General features: G+C 48.0%; 1 protein-coding gene across 1 annotated transcript in view; it reads left to right on the forward strand.

Annotated features, from left to right (window-relative positions):
- Positions 1–20924, forward strand: part of LOC309569110 (uncharacterized protein) — a gene marked incomplete at both ends in the record, with an annotated part of 58945 nt that extends 38021 nt beyond the window's left edge. The window contains 4 exons of the mRNA XM_082274874.1: positions 20–79; positions 1759–1914; positions 17818–17902; positions 20908–20924. Of these exons, the coding sequence (XP_082131000.1) occupies positions 20–79; positions 1759–1914; positions 17818–17902; positions 20908–20924 (318 nt within the window). The remainder of the gene's footprint in view (positions 1–19; positions 80–1758; positions 1915–17817; positions 17903–20907) is intronic.
- Positions 20925–25178: the final 4254 nt, after the last annotated feature.

A 25178-nucleotide genomic window follows, 5' to 3' on the forward strand; every position in this document is an offset into this window, starting at 1 on the left:
CCCTTGTCTCTTCCCCCAGGACCTCAGTGACTGCGATCCGGATGAAATCTTATGCAATGCAGAGCTGTTTGAATTCTTGGTAAATATGCCTTTTTGTCATCTGTGTATCAGAGTAAAACTGTCATATCTGCTGTTGGTGTCTCTGGGGAATGGCCGGCTACTTCTGTCCTCTGGAGAATCCGGTGGCAGGGTTTCACCCTACCATATCTTGTCTCCATCCCTTTATATAAGCCATCGGGGGGGGGGGGGGGGATTTACTAAAACTGGAGAGTGCAATTATCTGGTGCAGCTCTGCTTGGAAATCAATCAGCTTCTAACTTCAGCTTGTTCAATTAAGCTTTGACAAAAACCCTGAAAGCTTTTTGGTTTCTATGTAGAGCTGCACCAGATTTTTCACTCGCTAGCTTTTGTAAATCAACCCCACAGTCTGCATTTACGCTGCAGCGCTTTTAAAACGCACTATGCATTCTTTTTAAAAATGCAGATCGCATTTTAGGTGCAGGGCATTACAGCACATATGCAGTGAATAGCTGATTAAGGGGTGTTGGCTGCCCCTCCACCTCTCCCTTCACTGCCACATTTGGCACTTTTTGGGGGAGAGGGGGACTGGGTACCTGGTTTTGACAGGTGCCCACTTCGGATAAGATCGCCACAATTTCTGGCCCCCTCATCTCGCGCCCCCCCCTTCTGGGACACACAGAGGTCTCAGGAGATGGAGGGACCATTCAGAAAGTGCGGCATGACTCGCGCATGTGCAGTAGGAAACGGGCTGCTTCCCTTACTACGGATACTGACTCGTGTTAATGAATTGGCTAGGGGTGCCGACATCATGGGATACCTGGACAGGTAAGTGTCCTTATGAGTCCCCGTTCACACTAAGGCGACCTGGTCGCCTCGTAGGTCGCCTTCCATAGGGAAGCTGCGGACCCGTTCTAATAGGAGTGACACAAGTCGCTCCGACATAGAAAAAGGGTCCGGAGCTTCTTTGGGGCGACCCGGAGGCGACCGCCATAGACTTCAATGTTATGAAGTCCGTGGCGGCCGCTTCGAGGTCGCGGCGCGCTGCTCGCACCGTGACCTCGGAGGTCGCCCCCCCGAGTCGGATCGCGGCAATGTGAACAGGGCCTAAAAGTCAGTAGCTGCAGTGTTTGTAAACTGCTAAAAATATATGCACTGTCACTGTACTAATGACACTGAGAGGGGGTTATCAGGGATGATCAAAGGGTTAAATGTATTCCTAGTCAGTGCTTGTGTACTGTGGTGGAGGCCCTTTTACTAGGGGAAGGCAGAGAGCCATGTTCCTGAACACCAGATCAATGCCTTCCCTACTGACAGAACTGCTTTGTTTAGGGCGCCGGACGCATGGATTCCAGTGGGGTTTTTTTTAAGCACGTGATTAGAGCCAGAGGCTCTAATAGGCTTCAAAAAAGGCACCCTGAGCCCACCCAGTTGTGTGACCATAGGAAATATTCCCGATTATCACACTGATTCTCCTCCCAGCCAATCGGGAAGCCGGTCCTGAGACCCGATTGTCTGAAAGAAGAGGCCATGCTATTGGCCAAGGAGGAGGGAGAAGACACAGGGAAAGGGGGGGGTGGGTGGTCCGTCTGCCCCACCGGCCCATGGAGTACCAGCTGCCACTGGATACAAGCAAGTGATCCGGTCTTGTAGGACCTCCTAAAACTGAACATTACAGCTTGATTGGTTCTCCTTTATGTATAACATTGTTAGATCAAAGTATTTGTCTGGAATTTTTAGAAAACTTTCGACATTAAGAGCCACGAAGACGAGCACTTTGCTTTGAAAGTCAGAGATTTCTTCACCAACGGTTCGGCAAAATACAAACACCACAAGGAAGAGGTTCTAAAAAAACGAATCGCAGATGCGAAAGAGGAACTGGAAGAAGAAAAGAAGGTATTTTATTGTCAAAGTTTTGGTTTTTCTGCGAAGTAGGAGGTTTCTTTTTCACTGTACACTACAGGCGGTCCCCGGGTTACAAACGACTCCTACTTACAAATGGAGAGAGACAACAGGAAGTGAGGAGAAATCTCCTAGGAAGGGAAATTCACTCCTGTAAGAGTTCTCATGGGGAAAAAGGTGTCTCCACTGAAGCTTTATCCCCAATCCTTGTTTCCACAACCCAAAATTTTCTAAATCCAATTGTCATAGGGACAGAAAGTGAGGTGAAATCTTCTAAACAGGGGCACAGACAGCAAAACAAATGCTACAGGGATGTTAACCCTTCCATATGCTATCCAAAAATGTAATGGTTTTGGCTGGGGCTACACTTAAAAAATGTACCTGTTCCAACTTGCAAACAAATTCGACTTAAGAACAAACCTACAGTCCCTATCTTGTTTGTAAACTGGGGACCACCTGTAATGCACTGATGTAAACCCTACACAGAAATGTGCGATAGAAACTAATCTCTGCCCAAAGACATGGCCCTGCAAATCCGTAACGATCGCTAATGGCCCTATAACCTTTAGTTTACCAACTACAGTTTTCTAGTTAAAAGTCAAAAAAAGTGCAACTAAAGACAAGAACAAAAAGTGCAACTAAAGCAGAACCTCACCCAAAGTGCAGATTTTCTCTTTTGGTTTTAAAAAAGTAAACTGAAGTGGAAGTTGCTTGTTTGCATCCACCCCCTCTCTCCCATTCGCCATTTTTCTGTACCTGGTCCGCTCCCACTTCTAAACAGATCAAGCGGAAGTTCGACCACCCTTCATTCACCCACAGCCTTCTGGGGAAACGTCACAGGTCCCAGAAGACTGCAGGACCATGCACAACACACAGCTTGGCTCACACATGTGCAGTGGGAAATCAGCTGTGAAGCTGCAAGGCTGGTTTATTTTAGTTAAGATGCCAGCGCCTGGACCCAAAGCAGATTGAAGAATTGGCTTGGGTTAGGACAAAGCTGGATCCCTGGACAGGTAAGTGTCTTTATATTAAAAGTCAGCAGCTACAGTATTTGTAACTGCTGACTTTAATTTTTTGGGGGGAGGCTAGAGAACCGCTTTAGGTGTGGCGGGGCTGCATTAGTATTTTTTTCAAGCTGAGAACATTTTTAGCAACCGGAGAAATCATCAGTTGATCTCTTTAGAAATGGTGTCCTTGTCACTTCCTGTGAGCTGAACTGAATGCACAGTCTACCAAGCCTCACCCTCATGCCGACAAGAGGAAGACATGTTTGAAGTTCAAAACAGTGTGACAGCTATGGCTCCCTCAATAGGACATGTGTCAAACACAAGGACCCCAGGTCGAATCCAGCTCGCCAGGCCATGTCAAGTGGCCCTCCCACCTCTCCTGCAGCTGTGGCACCCCTCTACTATCTGCCGTCAGCTTGTCGGCAGCAGAGAGAACAGTACTCCTACTACAGATCCTGCGCTTCTCTGTGCAGTCACGGGAGAGGCTCATCTCTTCCCCCTGTCTCGGCAGTCAGCAGCAGAGAGGACTCCTACAGATCCTGTGCCTCTCTGCAGCCTTAGGGGGGGCTCTTGGACATTTGACGTAGGAGGGTGGGGATGAACAGACAATTTATGGCTGAATTGGCTCCAAAAGTAGCAGATTGTGCTGATAGCTGCAGAAAAAAAATAACGATCCCTGTTGGTGCGTAGTGTCTTTTACTGTGTTGCTGTCAGCAAAGTTTCTTGAAGGGTTATAACCTCTGGGTTTTAATGGTGTCTGCAATTATACCATGAAACCAAAAAAAGACAAGGCGCTGGGGTACTGTCCCTGCTGGGAGAATGTTTGTCAAGTGCTGGCGGGACACTGCTAGCCCAAACTCGGTACCAATGAGATCAGTGAAACTGCAACAAATTGGGAATGAAAGTGCCGTCCTATTGCAGAATGAATGAGGAATACCAAATAAAAGTGAAGAATGTCAATTTTAATACACAACCCTCAGGGGGGCCACTGTTGTACACTGTAATGGACCACAGCAACGATTACAGTACCTGCAGGAGAGGCGGCTTGTGTGACAAGCAATGCAGGGGCTAGCTCTCGATCGCATGGGGTAGAAGGTACTGGGCAGCCAGGAACGGTGGAAGGAGATAAATATCCAGGCTGGGAATGGTCTCAAGGACCGGAATCCTGTAACGGCCACCTGATGGATGCAGGACAAGCGTGTCATGGAGGCATCCAGCTGTCAAGCTGGGGAAGCAGCACCACGCTCGCACCCAGAAGTGATGTCACCGAACTGACGTAAGTGGCCAAAGGTGTTGCAGAGTGTTGGCAATGGATGAGCCGATCCCAGTGCAGGTGAAGGAAGTGACAAAGCCAGCTGTGCAGCGTCGACTACATGTTTCGGGGCAGGCTCCTTCAGGTCAAAAGCTGGCTAGTTAAGAAATGCAGAGATTAAATAATAGCAGGGGGGGGGGGGCAGCAGAGAGCCATGTCACTCAAGCTGACACCTCCTACACAACCAACACACTTAAACTTAAACAGAAATTGTCTGAAACCTTAATGGATAACAATGTGTGAACTATTACCTAAAAACAAACATTAAGGGCAAATTATGAAAATTGGTTGATAAAAAAAACACACGTCTACAATACAAAGTAAAAAAAAAAAAATATATTAAATATAACAGTATGCGTGTCAAGCTCCTCATTTAGGCCATGGAGGGGATAAAGTATTGAGCTTATAAATCCAAAAAGTCTCCGTCTTGCACAGAGAGGAAAACTGTTCACCATCCATCAGAGGCCCCTTTGGTATGAACTCCATAGCTAAAACAGAAGTCCCTGATGTTCGTGCCGTGATGGGTTAAAATGGCAAGGGACGCTATGCAGATTTTTCCCTCTTGACGAGCTGGTGGTTCACCAATCCGAGTGCGGAGGTGCCGAATAGTGCGACCCACGTATTGGAGATTGCAAGGACACTGGAGGACATGGGTGACAAACTGGGTAGAGCAAGTAATAAAACTGGTTAATATAAAACCTATTCCCAGAACTGTCACAGAGGGAATCTTGGCCATGGGAGATGCAATTCTACTCCCCACCCTCATTTTCTGCACCAGACGTGGCAACCAGTACAGGATTTGATGGGGAAATATGCCAAATGGGGCCCTTTGTGAGAAGAAATGGCGATAATGAATGCAGGAATTAATGTTTTCTCTTGTTCATTGACAGATGCAGTCCTCTGATGCATATCAGCAGGGTAATACGGCCCCCTACAGGAGTAGGACACTAGGCAGAAAATTTCTGGCTACGCCTATGGGCAGTCCCTGGGGTATACCCTCTCTTTCTGCATAGGATGTCAGTTTAATCTGCCTAGTCGGGAGTAAGGACCTAGTTCCTTGCTGGGATCTTTGGTCCTGGCATAGAAGTAAATTTTTTTTTTTTTTTTTTTTTTTTTTTTTAGCTAGACCCTTTTGCTGTGGAACGTTTTTCCGGTGAGATCTTCAAGCAATTATGCCAGGCTGGGTGATGGGCTGGATCCCTATATCCAGTGGTCACCCCAGTCTGGCCAGCGATCGCATGCAGGACTTAGATCCGCGCTGTGTCGGCCCAGACATAGTCCCACTGGATGGGGACTGGCCCCGCGAGTTAAATGTCTCGCCAGGATGCACACGACAGGGTCTAGGCTTATGATGCAGCGTTCCCTTTTGGCAGACAGCCCCCCTACTTCAGTGGCGTGGGGTCCTGTCAGGAGATGGCGCCCGCCTGTGTTGCCGGTATGGTGAGTAAATGTTTTCCCCTCCCTGGCGGATTTGGGGTGGACACGGGCCCCCTCCCTGGAATGGTCGGACTCCTGGGTTTCCCCTCTGTCCTGTTTTTACCCCCCCCCCACGTGGGGGACTGTTTGGGCCTACCTGAGGCTGGGACCTAGTGTGCAGGCCGCATGGGGGGGTGCGCCGTTCTTGGCGCTCAGCCGATGGTGCGGGGGGTTCGGGTCTGGTCCTCCAGGGCTGGACTCCGGTGCGACCTCCGCTATCACTTTGGGACCTTCATTTGGTGCTGTCTGTTTTCCAGAGGCCTCCCTTCGAGGAATATTCGGGAGGTTCCCCTGCTTACCTTGTCTCAGAAGGTGGCTTTCTTGGTGGCTATCACTTCTGCGTGCAGGGTGTTGGAACTGGCGGCGTTGTCCTGTCCTCCCCATCTGGTGGTTCACAAGGACAAGGTGGTACTTCGGCCGGATCAGTCTTTCCTGCCGAAGGTGGTTTCCAGTTTACACTTGAATGAGGACATAGTGTTACGTTCCTTGTGCTCGAAGCCAAAACATCCTAAGGCATTTGCTCTGCATACCCTGGATGTTTGGGCGATCAGGGTGTATTTGGCGTCTGAGTCTTTTCGCAAGTCTGACTCACTGTGTTCACGGATGGCCCAAAGAAAGGGCTGCCTGCATCTGCTGCGACTATTTCCAGATGGATCAGACACAGTGGTGCAGGCTTACTCCATTAAGGGTCAGGTTCCACCTTTCCCTGTCAAGGCGTGTTCTACTCAGGCGCTTAGTGCTTCCTGTCCTTTTCACCATCAGGCATCTGCTTCAGGTGTGCAAGGCGGCGACCTGGTCGTCTGTTCACACCTTTACCAAATTTTATAAGGTGGATGTGATGGCATCTGCGGATGCCTCCTTTGGCCGCAAGGTTTTGCAGGCTGCGGTTTAGGGGGCCCCTTGGCCCTTCCTTGAGGGTGTTTTTTCGGTTTGTTTTTTTCAGGTGGACCTCATCTGGTTGTTCTGATGAGTCCTGTGTTGCCTGGTTGGCCATGTTTGCCTTGGACCTTTTTTTTTTTTTTTTATCTTCTTCTGTTCCCACCCCTCATTTGGGTACTGCTTTGGGACGCCCCTACTGGTATGCATCAGAGGACTGCGTCTGTCAATGAACGATAGAGAGAACTGGATTTTTTACTTGCCTTAATCCTTTTATCTTGGGTTCATTGATGGACGCAGTACCCGCTCCTTTATTTTGAGTTGGGTTGGCGTTACTTTTCTGACACTGCTTTGATACAAAACTGACATCCTATGCAGGAAGAGAGTGTGTGTACCCTCTGGGACTGCCCATAGACGTAGCCAGAACTTTTTTCTGCCTAGTGTCCTACTCCTGTAGGGGGTGCTATTACCCTACTGATATGCATCAGAGGACTGCGTCCGTCAATGAACCTAAGAAGAGAAAAGGATTTTACGGTAAGTCAAAAATCCAGTTTTTCAAATGATTCTGCTATGGCTATCTTAGCCTGTATAGCATCTACAACCTCCAAGACCAGTGCTCGCCAACCTTTCTGACTTTATGGACCACTAAATAGACCTTTTTGAATTCCCGCGGACCACCAACATGGGATCTAACCTCCTTATCCAGTCATGTGCTCAAGCTCCGTGCTCCCTCCCACTGTCTGTAATCAGCACTGCCATTGAAAGCCCACCTCCTTCACCTCCTGCTCTCTGAGCTACTCCCGGCACCTCCCTCTAATTCCACAGGAGCCAAAACTACACAGGAGGCTTCGGGTATTGATGCACGCTGACAGTATTGACTGTCAGCGTGCATTGAGAACAATACTGGAAACAAAACTGGACGGTATACACCTGCCACAAAGTTGATTTGCATCAAAACCCCTCTGGGGACCACCAACCTTTTCTTGTGGTCCACAGAGCGCTGATTGTCAACCACTGTCCTAGACAGCTGCAGGGAGAAGACATCATCGATCAGGCGAAGGTGTGCATGGATGGTCATTGGGTCACAGTACTCTTCTGTAAGGCAAATGCTTGCTTGGTTGGTCTCCTTAAATGTAGAAATGCTTCCTAAGCTACAAGGACCTGTCCTTAATACAGGTTCAGGGAGAACTCCAAGCTTTGGCTATCAGTTCAAACACACAGTCTGACAATAAGAGCGCTTTTCCACTGCTGGTACCGCATGGTACGGTGTAGGAACGGTTTGGTACGGTACGGCAGCGCTTTTCCACTGCATGGAACCGAATGGCACGGCTCTCTAAAAAAACAGTACCACCTCGATTGAGGTACCATACTGGTACCATATCCCACAATCCTTTGCATGCAGTCACTACTAGCCACTGATTAGTCAGAGAATCTTTGTTATCCCACCCACTTAACTTTAGTACTACTTTAGTGGAAAAGCAAACCGTACCGAACCGTTCCAACACCGTACCATGCGGTACCAGCAGTGGAAAAGCAAACCGAGCCGAGTAGAGCCGAGCCGGTACTTGCAGTGGAAAAGTGCCATAAAAGTCTGAAAAATCCTTTGAAAAGCCTCCTTTCACATGAAGGTTTCCTCACTTTCCAGATTAGGGGACATCTGTGGATCTTTCCTCAGTTTGCATTCCAAATGTCTTGGTGCAAGAAATGGTCTCCCAGGGGTACCATCTTGAGTTTTGTTCCCTGCCCCTTCCTCGGTTTTTCACTTGGAACCTTCCTGTATCTCTGCACAGACAGCAGGTCTTCATTGGGTCCCTGTGAGTCTTCTTGATCAGGGTGTCATTACCCCAGTCCCTGCAACAGAATGGTTTGTTTTAGGGGTTTTACTCCCAACCTTTTTCTTGTTCCCAAACCCAATTTGCCCTATCTTGGACCTCAAAGCACATTTTTTGCCTCAAAATTCCAAATAGATTTCACTTGATCTGTCAACACCTCGCTCCACCAGGTGAACTTTTCTGGCTTCTTTGGTCTTCAATATGCTTGCCCATCTGTTCAGTGCATCAGCGAATTCTACATTTTGCTGTGGGACCCCTACATTATCAGCATGTGTCCTGGCCCCGTGGCTTCTCCTCTGCACTTAGGGTGTTCACCAAGGTTCTGGCCCTGTTGAGTTTTTTTGTGGCATCCCTATTGTGGGGAAACAATCGACATGGGATCTCACTTACATTAAGTCTCGGACTATCCAAATGTTACAGAAATTTTGGGTTTGTCCTAAACCTTCATAAATCCTTGCTGGAACCTCTTCATCATTTGGAGTATCTTGGCCTGGTTTCACCACTGTGCGGTTTTAAATCTACAAACCAGAATCCTCCCGACTCCCCGCTTTTGCACAAGTCTTGGTACTGATGGTGGCCTCTGAAGACATTCTCCAGTTTCCCTCCAGACCTCTGAAATGCTAAATTTTATGGTATTGTGGGGCAAATTGGTTCTGTCTCCGGGAAGTCTGATTCTGCTGATGCAAAGGACCAGACTATTTCTGGCTTGATGGCTCAGGAATCCAGCTCTGGAGTCAGGTCTTTTCTTCCTGTCTTTTGAAAGAATCTCAACAGGCGCTAGGCTGTTGGAATAAAGAGGAATTCGGGGACTTTATAATTGGAATTCAACCTTCAAATAAACATCCTGGAACTTTAAGAAATTAGGCTGTTCCCTTCAGCGTTTGACCAACCTGTTGGAGGCCATCCACTCCAGATTCAGTTGAATAACACCAACACTGCGGCCTTTCAGGCGGAACCAGAAGTCTTGCTTTGGCAAGAGGTAAAGCAGACGTACCCTAGACAGAGCTTCAGCCTTGTATATCCCAGGTGTATACAATTGGCATGCAGATTTCCCCTAGCTAACGGCACCTGGACCTGAGGGAGTAGTTCATATACCTGAAAATGTTCCAGGACCTGTCATGGGTGCAACCAAAAGCGGTAGATGCTCTGGTGACTCCATGGGATCAGCAAACTCTGATCTTTTCCTTTCCTCTTTAGACATGTTTCTCGTCTGCTCCAAAGGATTGAGATAGAGGGCAATATTGGTAATCCTCATTGTCCTGGATTGGCAGGTGAATGAGGTACACCAGCCTGGTAAGACTCCTTTTGGGCCCTGCAAGGCTGCTAAAGATCTACTGTCCCAAGGGCTGGTTTGTCATCCTGCTTAATGGTCTCTGGCTTTAATGCATGGCTATGGAAGCCAAGGTTCTAAAGGACACGGGCATCAGAGTCAGTGATTTCTATGATGTTCAAAGGTAGAAATTCCACTTCTAGCAAGCTTGCTTCACTTTGTCTGCATCTAGGGACCTTCATCCCAAGAGTATCTCCGAGGAATACATTTTCACCATTTTATACAGCTGCATCTGGACCTCATCACTGTCAAGGGTCAGGTTTCTGCCGGTTTCAGAGACCACTGGCCTCTCACTGTCTTAAGACCCCATATGGCTTCCCCTGTTTCCCAGTGACTTCTTGGAATTCAAATGTGGTTCTCACTGCTTCAGGAACTGCCGTTTGAACCCATTCGAGACATTCCTCTAACTTAACCCACAAGGTGGTTTTCCCGGTTGCTGTCACCTCTTGAGGGGTGTGTCTAAAATGGTGGCCTTAACTCGCAAATAACTTTTTGTCAGAAGCAAAGTTTATTGAAAAAAACAAAGTACAGACTTCACACAGTATACAACTTTCCCATAGAGAAGTACAACCATAGAATAGAAATATCAAACACACAGTCCCCAGCTGAGAGAAGCCCCCACTTCAATAGCAAAGCAGTTATTGCAGCAGACAGTCAAGGACCAAATCTTTAGGAGCTAGGCCAGGAACCACCAGCCACCCACCCCAGATCCTGTTATCTAAGCGGTACACCTCTGTTGGGTAGATCAGACGTTCGCACCATAATGTGGTACCCATTGCATGTACCCACATCTCCAACGTGGGGGGAGACTGGGCAATCAAATGTTGTAAGATAACCTTGCGGGCCTGAAACGGATCCCTGGTGACCGCCAGTCTACTATTAATGTCTTGGGTAAAGTCCTCTACCAAACCAAGAAGGCAGGGCTTTGGGTCCACTGGCACTGAAAGGAGATGAGCAGCATTAATTGTCCGAACCACCGCCGTCCAATACCTGTGGAGCTTAGGGCACCGCCACAGAAGGTGGATTAGATCACCATTGTCCTGGTTACATCTAGGGCACAAAGGGTCCGCCTGCAAGCCCAGCCTCTGCAAACGGGTTGAGGTGGAATGCACCCGGAGAAGTATGTACAATTGTGAAAGTCTTTGCGCCACATTCAATGAGCAGTGTCGCACCGCCTCCAATGCCTCCTCCCACTGGTCATCAGTAAGGTCACCCACGTCAGCCTCCCACTGTGACTTAGCTGGACTAGGAAACTGTTCCAGATAAACGAAAAGTAGCATTGCATAACACTCAGAAATAAACCCTTTAGTGGAATCGAAATGCTTAATCATAGAGAAAACTGGTGTCGGGAAGAACTCCGGGGTTGGGCTCTAATGGCATGCTGTAAAGTGTGAAAACCTCATGCTCTGGGGTATGTCGAACCTGGCATGCAGCTGAGTAACCGGCCACGGTCAAACAATTGGCGAAGGAGGTTAACCCCCTGCGCCCGCCACATAGCTCCACACTGCAGGTCCGACAGTTCTGGGTAGGTCTAATTGATACATATCGTGCTGTACTCTGTAAAGCCAGTTACCTTCCGGAGTTGCTTTGCCTTAGACCACACCTTGTGCATCAATCTATACGTGGGAAAGATCTTATTTGATTTTGCTAGCAACTGCGACTCCAGGGCCTCCAGAAGGCTATCTGCGCCCACCGCCTGAAGCACCACCTCAAAAGTTGAGTCCCCCAGACTAAGGGCTCCCAGCATGTGCTGTAACTGTGCCGCCAAATACTAAATCCAGGGGTTAGGGAAAGCCAAGCCCCCAGCATCCTTAGATCGTTGTAGTTGCTCCAACCTGATCCTAGCTGTGCCCGTCCTCCATATCAGAGAGTGGAAAAGGGAGTTCTCCATATCAGAGAGTGGAAAAGGGAGTTAACCAATCTAAAGATTTTTAGTGGGATAACTACAGGGGTATTATGAAGAAAATATAAAAAGTTGGGGCATTAGAATCCTTTTTACTAAGTTTGCTCTTCCGGCTACCGAGAGCCAAAGTTTGGACCAAATTCCTATTTTATCCCTAAACCTTGTTAGAAGTGGGAAAACATTCAACCTTCAGTAATATGTAATGTCTGCCGAAATATCAATGCCCAGATATTTAAATTGCTCCACCACTGGGAAAGGGCAGAAAGTAGTCAACTGGGGCTCCAACCCCTGGTCCAGTGGTAGCAGGGCCGATTTAGACCAATTAATGGTGAGGCCGGAGAACTCCCCAAAGACCGTAATAAGCTGCATCACCGTCCGTAGGGAGGGGCCGATGTCACCCAACAGTAGCAGCATATCGTCAGCGTAGAGCAATATTTTCTCATCTAATGTCCCATACCGGAAGCCCACCAGAGTTGTTGGTCCGAATTCGGGCCGCCAGGGGCTCTATGGCCAGAGCAAACAGTAGGGGGGATAAGGGGCATACCTGTCGAGTCCCTCCCTCTAAGTAAAATGGTAAAGATTGCCTGCCCCCCTCCCGAATGACCGCCCGATATAGGAGTCGCACCCAAGCAATAAATGTGGGACCAAAGCCAAACTCCAGAACTGCCCACAGATACTACCACTCCACACAATCAAAGGCTTTGTTGGCATCGAGACAGGATAGCCTGGGAGCCCATATTTTCCGACACGGTTTGCATATTAACATATAGTCTCCTAAGGTTTACCGCTGTGGACTTGTTGGGCATAAACCCTGCCTGGTCACGTGTACTATAGTGGCCACTACCCTATTCAGTCTTCGAGCAAGTACTTTAGCCAGAATTTTTATGTCAGACTGCAATAAGGAAATCGGTCTATACGAGTTAGGGTCTCAAGGGGGCTTGTCTGGTTTCAGAGCAAAGAACTTTTTAGTTGGGGTCAAGGTGGTGGTGAAGCCCAGGACTTCTTCCTGCCTAAGGTAGTTTCTGCCTTTCACCTTAACCACGGCATTGTTCATCTGCACTTTTGTCCAACTCTGGTTCATTAAAAGGAATTTCTCTATCGTTCATTGACAGATGCAGTCATATCAGTAGGGTTTATGCTGCCCCATACTGGAGTAGGACACTAGGCAGAAAAATTCTGGCTACGCCTATGGGCAGTCCCAGGGGGTATACCCTCTCTCCTACTGTTATAGGATGTCCATTTTTAATCTGCCTAGTCAGGAGTAAGGACCTAGTTCCTTGCTGGGATTTTTTCTAGTTCGCTTTTCTCCTGATTTTTCCCAGTGAGCTCTACAAGCAACTATGCCAGATCTGGGCGACGGGCTGGATGTATAGATCAGTGGTCACCCCAGCCGGCCAACAAGCGCGCGCGCACAGGCCTTAGCTCTGCGCTGGGTCGGCCGCGACATAGTCCCATTGGACGGGGACTGGCCCCGCGAGTTAAATGTCTCACCAGGTCGCATACGACCGGGTCTAGGCCAGAGTCGCAGCATCCATTTGACCGACAGCCCCCCCCCACTTTGGCAGAGAGGGGTTCTGTCAGGAGATGGAGCCCGCCTGTTAAGGTATGGTGAGTAAATGTTCCCCCCTCTTCCCCTGGCGGATTTGGGGGGTGGACGCGGGCCCCTCCCTGGGACGGTCAGATCTCACATTCCTGGGTTCCTCTCTGTCCTGTCACGCAAGGTCTCAAGACTGAAAAAAACTACCATGATCCCAGTGGAGGTTTCCCTGTCCTTAAAGATCTGCCAGATAGAAAGGTGGAGTCTGTGGCCCGCAATATGTACTCACTACATGCAAACTATCTGCACTAAGACCGGTGTTTATTGTTGCCCTTGTCTAGCAAACTTTGACTGAATGGGCTAAGTTGCTACGCCATGACCTGGAGGGGAAACAACTCGCCCCTGCCTTTGCGGAGCTGTTGGACCAGCTGGTGCAGGGGCTGCAATTTGTTTGCAGTGCCACGCTGGATACTGCTCCCATATGGGCCGACTGTCAGTTTCAGCAGTGGTCCTCCGGCGTATACTTTGGCTCAAGTGCTGGTCTGCGGATCAGATCTCGAAGGCCTTGACTGATCTACCTTTTCAAGGAGATCGCCTGTTTGGGGCTACCCTGGATGACACTATCAAAGGTCTCACGGGGCTTTCTCCCACAGGCTAACAAGGTTAAGGACCCTCGTCTCAGACGGGGTCCCTCCTTTTCAGCACAGTTATTTTTTTTTTTTTTTTTTCTCCCTCGGGTCATTCGATAGAGCAAGTCCTTCAAGATTCCCTCGGGTGGCACCCTGGTCTGGCAAACAAAAATCGAGTTTCTCCAGACCTGAGGACAAGGCCCCTTCAGCCTGAAGGTGCACCCTCGCCCGTATCTGGGGTGGGGGGGTGTCTATGCCGGTTCCCAGACCTGTGGCTATCCCGGGTAGTACAACGGAGTAATAGTTCCGGTTCTGTGTGCCAAACTTTTTCAGGGCTTTTATTCAAACCTGTTTACGTTCCCCAGGAAGGAAGGTAAGGTGCGTCCAATCCTGTTCCTGAAGGCACTAAATTACTTTGCGCGAGTCCAATCATTCAAGATGAAATCTGTTCGAACGGTGATGCTTCCCTACATCAGGGGGATTTCCTGGCCTCCATAGACATCAAATTGCCTACATTCAGATCCCAATATGTGCAGGACACCAACGGTTTCTGCTCTTTGCCATGGGAGAGGATCATTATCAATTGTGGCGTTACCCTTTGGTCTCACCTCTGCTCCTCGGGTCTTGACGAAGGTGTTGGCTCCAGGCCTGGCATAGTTATGCTAGTGGGGGATATCAGTCCTGGGTTACCTGGACGATCTGCTTCTCCGTGCGGAGTCACACGTTGCTGGTGACAAATCTGGAGATATCCATGAGAACTCTGGAGGAGTTCAGGTGGATTCTGAATCTTCAGAAGTCGCCCCTGGTCCCTTCCATGAGACTGGACTATCTGGGCCTGACTTTCGACTCGTCCTCAGCCAGGGTGTTTTTTCCTCCAGAAAACTCCAGACTGCGATGCAGCTGTTGCTGTCCAGCAATTGGTCGTCCCTGAGGACTTGTATGAGAGTTCTGGGACTGATGGTGTCATCCTCAGAGGCGGTCCCCTTCGCTCAATTCCACATCCTCAAGAAGGAAATTCTTCTCAAATAGATCAAGAATCCACATTCCCTGGACAATCGGATCCAGCTGAGCCAGGTGATCAGGGAGTTCCTGATCTGGTGGCTTCGGTCCCCGATGCTCAGGCAAGGGAAATCTTTCCTCCCTACATATTGGATGTCGCCACCGATGCAAGTCTGTCCGGGTAGGGAGGGGTTCTTGGCATGTTGTCTGCTCAAGGAGTCTGGTCCTTAGAGGATTCCAGGTTATCTATCAATGTTCTGAAGCTGAGAGCTATCCGGCTTTGCCTAGTCCACTGGACCGAGCACCTGTAGGGTTGTGCAGTGCGCATTCAATCGGACAGTGCCGTGGCTTATGTCAATCACCAAGGGGGCACCAAAAGTCTCCTTGCGGCCCTGGAAGTGGTAGGCATCCGGTGGGTGGAACGCTTTGTTCTCCGCTGTTCACATTCCAGGAGTGGAAAATTGGCAGGTGGATTACCTCAGTTGACAGTCCTTGGATGCAGGAGAATGGTCCCTCCATACGGAGGTGTGCCTTTTGTTGGGGCACTCTAGGTGTAGATCTGTGGGCGTTTCGCATCAACAGAAAAGTGCAGAGGTTTGTGGCCGGTTCCGGGGACCCTCTGGCAGACGCCGCAGATCCGCTGGTGGCCCCCTAGGGTCAGTATCAGCTGATGTATGCCTTTCCTCCTCTCAAGTTGCTGCCAAGACTTCATCGCAGGATCGAGGCGGAAGGGACTCTGGTCAGTCTTGTGGCTCCGGACTGGCCTCGCTGAGCTTGGTACACCGACCTGGTCAGGCTGGTCTCAGACGCTCCTTGGAGACTTCCTCTCAGGGAGGATCTACGGTCTTGGGGCCCAACCCTGTTTTACGGTCGCTGGCTTTGGCTGTTGAAAGCCAGGTGCCGAAGGACAGGGGATTGTCTGCTTCAGTGTTTCCCAGTCTGCTTAAAGCAAGGAAGGAGACTTCTAGGAAGATCGATCATCGTACATGGAAGTCATACATTGCGTGGTACGAGTCTCTTGGGGCTCCTCCTCGCTCTTACTCAGTGGCTCGGATCTTGGCTTTCCTTCAATGAGGTGTTGATCAAAAGTTGGCCTTGAGTACTATCAAGGTTTAGGTCTCCGCCTTTGGCTTTTTTTTTTTTTTTTTTTTTTTTTTTTTTTTTTTTTTGTAGCCTCCCTTTTTTCCTGGTGTGTGACTTCCTCCAGGGGGTGCAACATTTTGTACCTCTGGTGCATCCTCCCATTGCCACCTTGGGACTTTAATTTGGTGCTGTCGGTTCTTCAGAAACCTTTTGAAAGTATTCGGGAGATTCCTCTGCTTACCTTATACCAGAAGGTGGCCTTGGTGGCTATTACTTCTCCGCGCAGGGTGTCGGAACTGGCGGCCTTGTCCTGTCAGTCTCCCTATCTGGTGGTGGTACTTCGTCCGGATCCGTCCTGAATTCCGAAGTTGGTTTCCAGTTTTCACTTGAATGAGAACATCGTGTTACGGTGTCCTAAGCCAAAACATCCTAAGGAATTTGCACTGCATACTCTGGATGTGGTTAGGACAATCAGGGTGTACTTGGAGACTACTGAATCTTTTCAGAAGTCTGATTCGCTCTTTGTACTCACGGATGGTCCAAAGAAAGGGCTGTCTGCGTCTGCTGCAACTATTTCCAGATGGATCAGACACTTGGTGCAGGCTTATAAGGGTCAGGTTCCTCCTTTCCTTGTTAAGGCACATTTCTACTCGGGCGCTTAGTGCTTTCTGGGCTTTTCGCCATTGGGCATCTGTTTTCGATTTGCAAGGCGGCTACCTGGTCGTCTGTTCATACCTTCGCAAAATTTTATAAAATATGCTGGCATCTGCAGATGCCTCTTTTTTGACTGCAAAGTCTTGCAGGTTGCGGTTTGAGGATTCTTAACCTTCCTTGAGGGTTTTTATAATGTTTTTCAGGTGGGCCTCATGTTGTTCTGATAAGTCCTATGTTGCCTGTTTGGGTACTTATTTTTCTGCTCTTCCCACCCCTCATTGTATGGCACTGCTTTGGGATGTCCCTACTGATATGGATCAGAGAGTGCATCCGTCAATGAACGATAGAAAATTGGATTTTATCTTGCTGTAAAATCCTTTTCTCTGAAGTACATTGACTGAAGCAGTACCCGCCCCTCTATTTTTGAGTTGGGTTGGTATTTTTATTTTTCTGACACTGCTTCGATACAAAACTGACATCCTATAGCAGGAAGAGTGGGTATACCCCCTGGGACTGCCCATAGGCGTAGCCAGAACTTTTACTCCTGTAGGGGGCAGCATAAACCCTAAAGCTGCATCTGTCAATGAACCAGAGAAGGATTTTACGGTAAGACAAATCCCTCCATTGTCGAGATGAGGTCCATTCTGTACGAATCTCTGTCACTGCTTTTTTCGAACGTTGGACTGTTCATGAACAACTCAGCTTTCGACTTCCTGTGTCCCTCAATATGACTGACTGCTTTGATACAAATCAGAGGCTGACTTGGTAGTAGGAGTGGTCATCCCGGGTTAGGCTACAGTTTTTTGTTTGCCAGTGTCCAATCCGACTGTAGGTGGCAGTATGTTCCAAAGGTTTCTGTTGTCCCTCAAAGGTCTCCAAGAAATGGATTTTACGTTGAGTGCAAAATCCCTGTTTTTGTCTAAGTCCCATTTCTGTCCTGACAGGAAGTAAAGGTAAGTTTCCCCACAAACAGTATTTAAAAAAAAAAAAAAAAAAAAACCCTGACGGAGGTTTAAACCCTTCCCCGCTCTATTCAAACTAATATTAGGTTTATTGGCTGCAGTTGGGCTCTGTTTTTTTTTAATCAAAGTTGGATTACATGGTGCTTTGCAGCCAAGGCAAAGTTCAAATTACGACTCTTGGAGGGTCATAGTGGGTGCAATGAAGTTGCCCATTCTGGGACTACGTATATATCCCAGCAGTGTTTTAGGGTTTTCATTCTTTTTTTGTTTTGTTTGTTTTTGTTTTTTTACTCGTAGGCATTTTTGGAGATTCAAAAAGCAAGAGAGCATCCAAGGAAAGAGCGTCCGCAGTCTTCGACTACAGCCCCTCACAAAATACAAGGTAAGGTTGCAGAAATCTGGGCTAAATATGGATGAGACCATGAATATAAAAAAAAAAAAATACAGGTAAGGTTGCAGAAATCTAGATGACACACCAAAAATCAACCAAGATCAGGTAAGGCTGTAGATATCTGGGCTAAATATGAATGTCACACCACTTCAATCTCAGTATGTCCAAACCAGAGATCATGATATTTCCTACCCCAAGTGCCCCTTCCCCTGACTTCTGTCGAGATGGCACAACTATCAGGATGTTCCCACATTGCCAGGGTGTTGGGTGTAACCCTGGACTGTCCTTGCAGCCCCACATCCAATCGCTGTCCAAATCATGCTGCCTCAACCTCCAACATTTCCAAAATACCCTACTTCTTAACCAGCGACACCACAAAGCTTCTAATTCACGCCCTGATTATCTCTCGCCTCGACTACATCATCTCCCTCCTCATTGGTTTACCTTTACAAAGGCCAGTGGTCTCCAAACTGTGGCCCGGGGGCAAGATGCAGCCCTCTGCTTGGCTTTATCTGGCCCTCGGGGGCACTATTCCTGCAATGGATCGAAGGCCCTCCCCCCCGACACCAGCAATGGGCACCATTCCTCCCACTCATACCAATGATGGTTCCTGCCATGGATATAAGGCACTCCCCCCCGCACTGACACCAGCAATGGATACCATTCCTCCCACTGATACCAATGATGGGGCTCTATTCCTTCTACTGACACCAATGATGGGGCTCTATTCCTTCTACTGACACCAATGACAGGGCATTGATTGCTCACAGGGCATTTTCTAATCACACTGGCCACAGTCCAGCCTCTTCAAAGTCTGGCCCTTTGTATGGAACGTTTTAAGACCCCTGACATAGGCTATCGCCCCTTCAGTTCATCATGAATGCTGCTGCCAGACTGATCAACCACTCAGAATCTGCCACCCCTCTCTACTCTAGCTCCCTCATCACCTTCTCTCATGGTCCCCTCCAGGACTTCTCCAGAGCCTTACCCCAATCTCTCTGACTATCCTCTACTCTATGCATCTATAGGCAATCCTAGATTGGTCATTCTCCACCATTGCTGAAGTTCACGTGCTCCGACGCTTTAGAGTGGGTGGAGGAGATGTATCATGTCGACCGCATGGAGTCACTCCTGGCACATGAATTGGGTACATATGAACGTTCTTACCAGACCTGGTTTCCCTGGAATATGTATGGAGAATCCTCAAGTGCGAGACCTCCTTGTTGAGTAATGGCAAGCCTGCCTTTACACTTTTCGCCGGTGAATTTCTTCTGTGTGCATCCCGGAGAAATAGGGCACTAAATATTTTTCTCATGGGATTAATATTCTAGAATTGTAGGTGATAACAGAATGGCACAATCATAAAACAAAACTTGGAAACAAGTAAACCAATGAAATTACCCCTGTTCAAAAGTCTGCTTACTTAGTTCTTAATACTGTATATTGCCCCCTTTAGCATCAATGACAGCATAGTCTTTAATAGTTGTCTAGGAGGCCCCAGGTTCTTGTAGGTGGTAAAGCTGCTCATTCATCTTGGTAAAATGCCTCCAGGTCATGCAAAGTCTTTGTTCGTCCTGAATGAACCGCGCGTTTGAGATCTCCCCAAAGTGGCTCAATGATATTAAGGTCAGGGGACTGTGATGGCCGCTCCCAAACCTTCACCTGTTTCGGGTATAACCACTGGAGGGTCAACTTGGCCTTGGGTTTAGAGTCATTGCCATGCTGTAAAGTCCAAGAACGTGCCAAGAAAGCAAATTGTCTGCCAGTATTTTCTGATAACGTGCTGCATTCATCTTGCCATTTATTTTCACAAGATTCCCCATGATTTTAGAGCTCACACCCCCCAAAACACCAGTGAGGCAACACCATGCTTCATAGCTGAGATGGTATTCTTGTTGCTATAGGCCTTGTTGACCCCTCTCCAAACATGGCACTTATGGTTGTGACCATAAAGCTCTATTTTGGTCTTGTCACTCCAGATTAGTGTGCCAGAAGCTTTGAGGCATGTCAAGTTATTGTCGGGCATATTGTAACCAAGCTTTTTTGTGGCATTGGCACACAGGAAAGGCTTCTTTCTGGCAACTCGACCATGCAGCTCATTTTTGTTCAAGTATCGTCGTATTGTGCTCCTTGAAACAACCACACCAACTTTTTCTAGAGCAGCCTGTATTTCTCCTGAGGTTACCTGTGGGATTTTCTTTGTACCGCAAACCTTCTTCTGGCAGTTGTGGCTGTAATCTTTCTTGGTCTACCTGACCTTGGAAAATTCAGGTATCTCTTGATCCCCAGCCATTTAAGTGATTGAATAGGCTTTGGATATCTTTTGTATATCCTTTTCCATCTTTATAAAGTTCCATTACCTTGTTACGCAGGTCTTTTGGACAGTTCTTTCTGCTGCCCATGGCTCAGTATCTAGCCTGCTCAGTGCATCCCCCTGAGAACTAACAACTCAGACTATTTATACACAGACACTAATTGCAATTTACAAAGCCCCCAATGTGGGAAATTAACCCAATTGCCATTTTAACCTGTGTGTGGATGGAAGTTTTTGATCAGAGCCATTTGGGAAATTTCTGTTTGATTTAAAAAGGAGCCAAACCATCTGTCTACACCCCACTGCCATCGAATCCGCCTGACGGATGGGGAACCGATTTACTCTTCCGCTCCATAGACGAGACTGGAGGATACAATCGGATCTGCCTGAAAAACTGACAGCTGAACCCACTCTGTCTGCTAGTGTGAAAGGGGCCTAAGATTTTGTGCACCTCTTATTTTTATGCACTTGCAGTGTATTAAGCTGAAGGGTCAGTTTGGCTTTTACAGACTTTGGATCTGCCTATGTAACAGTTGGCTGCTCCAGTTTTAGGACTGCCCAGGTGCCTTTACAAAGGTTGCTAAGGTTTGTTGTCTTGAGTGGCTGCACCTTGTGACCTCTTTAAGCTATTTTTCTTTTCGTTTTGTGAATATATTTGTGGTGATGTATTTTTCTGTTGCAGATGCATTGGGTGTTTAACCACATCTCGCCTGGCCTATGGCAAAATGACGGCCAGGCGGTGGTTTTACTGTTATGACTGAACATCATCTGACGTCCTCCAACATGGTGTGCAACGCTCTGATTGGTCATGCGGTGTCGCTCAGCTGATCACATGGCAAAGAGCCCCATCTACCATGATTGGAGATGTGGTGTCTGTGTCCAATCAGTGTAACAAGGGAGTGCCGGTTAACAGCATTACTCTGGCCGCGCGTGAGTAGAGGAGAACCGATAAGCAGCATTCCTGATGGGGAGCTGCACTGATCAATTCAATGATTATCTGTGCAGCCCCCTATCAGCGCTGCCCACCTGTAAGGCCCACCTGCGCTGCCTCTGTGCCCCACCAGCGCTGCCTGTCATTGCCTCCCCATCAATACTGCAGATCAGTGCCCACCAGCGCTGCCTGTCATTGCCTCCCCATCAATGCTCCAGATCAGTGCCCACCTAGAATGCCCACCAGTGTTGCTTCTCTGTGCCCCACCAGCGCTGCCTGTCATTGCCTCCCCATCAATACTCCAGATCAATGCCGCCTCATCAGTGCCCACCAGTGTTGCTTCTCTGTGCCCCACCAGTGCTGCCTCTGTGCCCCACCAGCACTGCCTGTCATTGCCTCCCCATCAATACTCCAGATCAGTGCCGCCTCATCAGTGCCCACCAGTGTTGCTTCTCTGTGCCCCACCAGTGCTGCGCTGCCTCTGTGCCCCACCAGCACTGCCTGTCATTGCCTCCCCATCAATACTCCAGATCAGTGCCCACCTATAATGCCCACCAGCGTTGCCTCTCTGTGCCCCACCAGCGTTGCCTCTCTGTGCCCCACCAGCGTTGCCTCTCTGTGCCCCACCAGCGTTGCTTCTCTGTGCCCCACCAGCGCTGCCTGTCATTGCCTCCCCATCAGTACTCCAGATGAGTGCCGCCTCATCGGTGCCCACCTGTAATGCCCACCAGTGTTGCTGCCTCTGTGCCCCACCAGTGCTGCGCTGCCTCTGTGCCCCACCAGCGCTTCCTGTCATTGCCTCCCCATCAATACTCCATATAGTGTTGCCTCATCAGTGCCCCGCCAGTGTTGCCTCATCAATGCCCATCAGTGAAGGAGAAAATTTACTTTTATAATGGAAACAACAAAGGAACTTTTTTTTTTTTTTTTTTCTCAACATTTTTTGGCTTTTTTCATTTGTTAAATAAAAAAAAAAAAAACCCCAGTGGTGATTGCCAACAAAAGAGCTCTATCTGTTCAAAAAAAAGTTGTTTGGGCACAGTGTTGCATGACCGCGCAATTGTCAACAGTGTTGAAAATTGACCTGGGCAGGAAGGGAGTAAGTGCCTGGTATTGAAGTGGTTAATACTTAACTTTTTTTTTTTCCCCTCCAGCTCCTCCAAGTTCCAGTTCGGAACCTGTGTTTCCCATCACTGATTCCAGCAATACAGGCCTAGTTAACAAGCCAGTCCCACTGATGTCCCTAGTGGTTGACCCCATCCCTCCTCCAGGTAGTGCTTCAGGACTTTGTTCTTTTATGTATTGATTGATTGCTTTTAGCTTTTGTTGCACATCTTGCTCTCACTAGTGATACATTTTACATTGATAAATACATGTTATCAACCCTAACAAGAAAACTTCTCACACACAGGTGCATCTCGTAAAATTAGAATATCAGCAAAAAATGTATTTTATTTCAGTAATTCAATTCAAAAATTTAAACTCCTATATTTTATATAGATGCGTTACACACACAGAGTGATATATATTTCAAGTACTTTTCTTTTCATTTTGATTATGGCTTGCAGCTAGTAAGAACCCAAAATTCAGTATCTCGGAAAATTAGACTATTGCATAAGACCAATTAAAAATTTTTTTTGTTAAATACAGAAATGTTGGCTTACTGAAAAGTCTGTCCATGTACAGTATAGAATGCGCTCAATACTTGGTCGGAGCTCCTTTTTGCATGAATTACTGCATTATAGTGGCGTGGGATGGAGGCGATCAGCCTGTGGCACTGCTGAGGGGTTATGGAAGCCGAGGTTGCTTTTGATAGCGGCCTTCAGCTCATCTGCATTGTTGGGTCTGGTGTCTCTCATCTTCCTCTTGGCAATACCCCACAGATTCTCTATGGGGTTTAGGTCAGGCGAGTTCGCTGGGCAATCAAGCACAGTGATATCATGATGATCATTAAACCAGGTATTGGTACTTTTGCCAACACCAGCAGATGACCTGACCCCATGCATCGGCATCCCCCCTGCCGAGTGGGGGTGGGAGCCCACTGGCGGTGGCGCACGATCGCCCCCTAGAGCCAGGCGCGCGACCAGCGTACCCCTACGTCGTTCCCCGTAGGTGCGGCGGGCTGTCCCTAACTGGTTAACAGATCAAAATGACCAAATACGAGAAGTTAAGTGTACATACACTTGATCTCCCTTGAGCTCTGTAGAGTCTTGCTGCAACTCTAACATAATTAAAAACCATGCATGTATAATTTTTTTTTTTTTTTGTTTTTTTTTGTTTAATCAATTTTCCTTCCTTTGTTTAGGACCTGCCAACAAGCTGCAGCAGTCTCCCATTTCTACTGGTCAAGGGGGGTCAATAGTTGAACAGAGACCACCCACTATGCCAATTATGAGCAAGCTTCCAGGTACATTCATAGTTATAAGTTTGTTTCTACTGTTAGGGGACAGATGGTTGTATCATTGCATCATTTAACCGGCCACAGTATATATAGGTTGCAGTAGAGAAGCAGTTGTACCGGGATCATGGTTGAGGCTACAGCCACAATCCCGGTATCAGTTCTTGGTGCCGGCGATTCTCTTTCATGTAAAAGTACTTCGCTGGAATACTTTTACAGGTGGCGGAAGGGGGTACCACCCCCCCCCGCTGCCACTGGGCTCTCCTTAGCAATGGGGAAGCCCAAAAACTATGTGGCCGGCGGCATCCAGCGCCGGCCTCAGTGTGAGGAACTGAAGCTGTTCTCCCACTGTGTGATGTCAGTACCTGGAAGCAACAACTATTTTGTCACTTCTGGCTCCCGCTTTTTTGTTTGCAGGCCGCATATGTCTTGTCTGATCGCCTGCATTGGAGCCCATAAAGAGTACATGTCACTGCTATTGATGTCAGAAGGGATGACCGCAATAGAAGCGATCAATTTTCTTTTTTTTTTTTTTTTAATAGAAAACATCTAAAATTAAATAATAAAAATGTAAAGCGCCCTGTGCGCAGCAAGCAGTTGCAAACGCATACTTCAGCCCCGCACCTATAGGTAAACAGTGATCCCACCACACATGAGGTATCGCCACAAACGTCGGAGCGATAATTCTAACACCAGACCTACTGTGTTAATCTAAACTGGTAATTTGCAAAGGCTTTTAAAGCGTCGCCTATGGAGAATTTTAAATACCGCAGTTTGTCTTGCTTGAGCGTGTTCAATTTTAAAGCGGAGTTCCGGCCTCAAATTTTTTTTTTTTTTAGATAAAAATACCCCTGGGACAGTCGGGGCTAGTGCATTTAGGCAATGATGGCCTCGGAACTGTCCCCTGTTCCTTTTTAGAAGAAATACTTAAAATCTTTTCCAGCGCTGCCATCTTAGGTGTGGGCAGCTGAAGCCGGAGCGTCCTCTTCGGTGTCCCCTTCAGGTGACGGAGTCCCAGAATGCCCTGCTTGTCACTTCCGGGGCAGGCGCGTCATCCCTGCACTGCTTCTCAGAAGCGGTTTAGCAGGGAATAATGCGCCTGCACCGGTAGTGACGAGCGGGGCCGGTGCAGGCGCACTGACTCCTGGGATCAATGACGTTCAGCTCCCAGGGGTCAATGCAAGAAGGAACTAACGGTGCGGCCGCAGAGGGAGGAAGTGGAAGGAAGGTGAGTATATTTTCTTCAAAAACAAGGTAAGTGAATCAAAAAAAATTGTCATTATCCAATTCTTTTTCAGGTAATGTACAGCAAGCGGATGGGGTCAAGTTAATTTTGAGGCTGGAACTCCGCTTAAAGTGTGACATGTTTGGTATCGATTTTCTCGGTGTAACATCATCGTTTATATTTTACCAAAAAGTTGCTATTCTATTTTGTTTGTTTACTAAAATTCATGAATGTGTTTTTTTGTCCACACAATTGTATTTGGAAAATGATGCTGTGCACTTACTGTGTGACCTAAAAAATGGTAACCCCCCTCCCCTCCCTAGCCCCTCCAGCTTGTATAGACTTGCTTGAGCCTGATCTCAATCCAGCTGCTCTCTCCACTCCTCACAGTGCAAATTG

Source organism: Pelophylax lessonae (genome assembly GCF_965119305.1).
Source record: "Pelophylax lessonae genome assembly, chromosome: 13".
Lineage (NCBI taxonomy): Eukaryota > Metazoa > Chordata > Amphibia > Anura > Ranidae > Pelophylax > Pelophylax lessonae.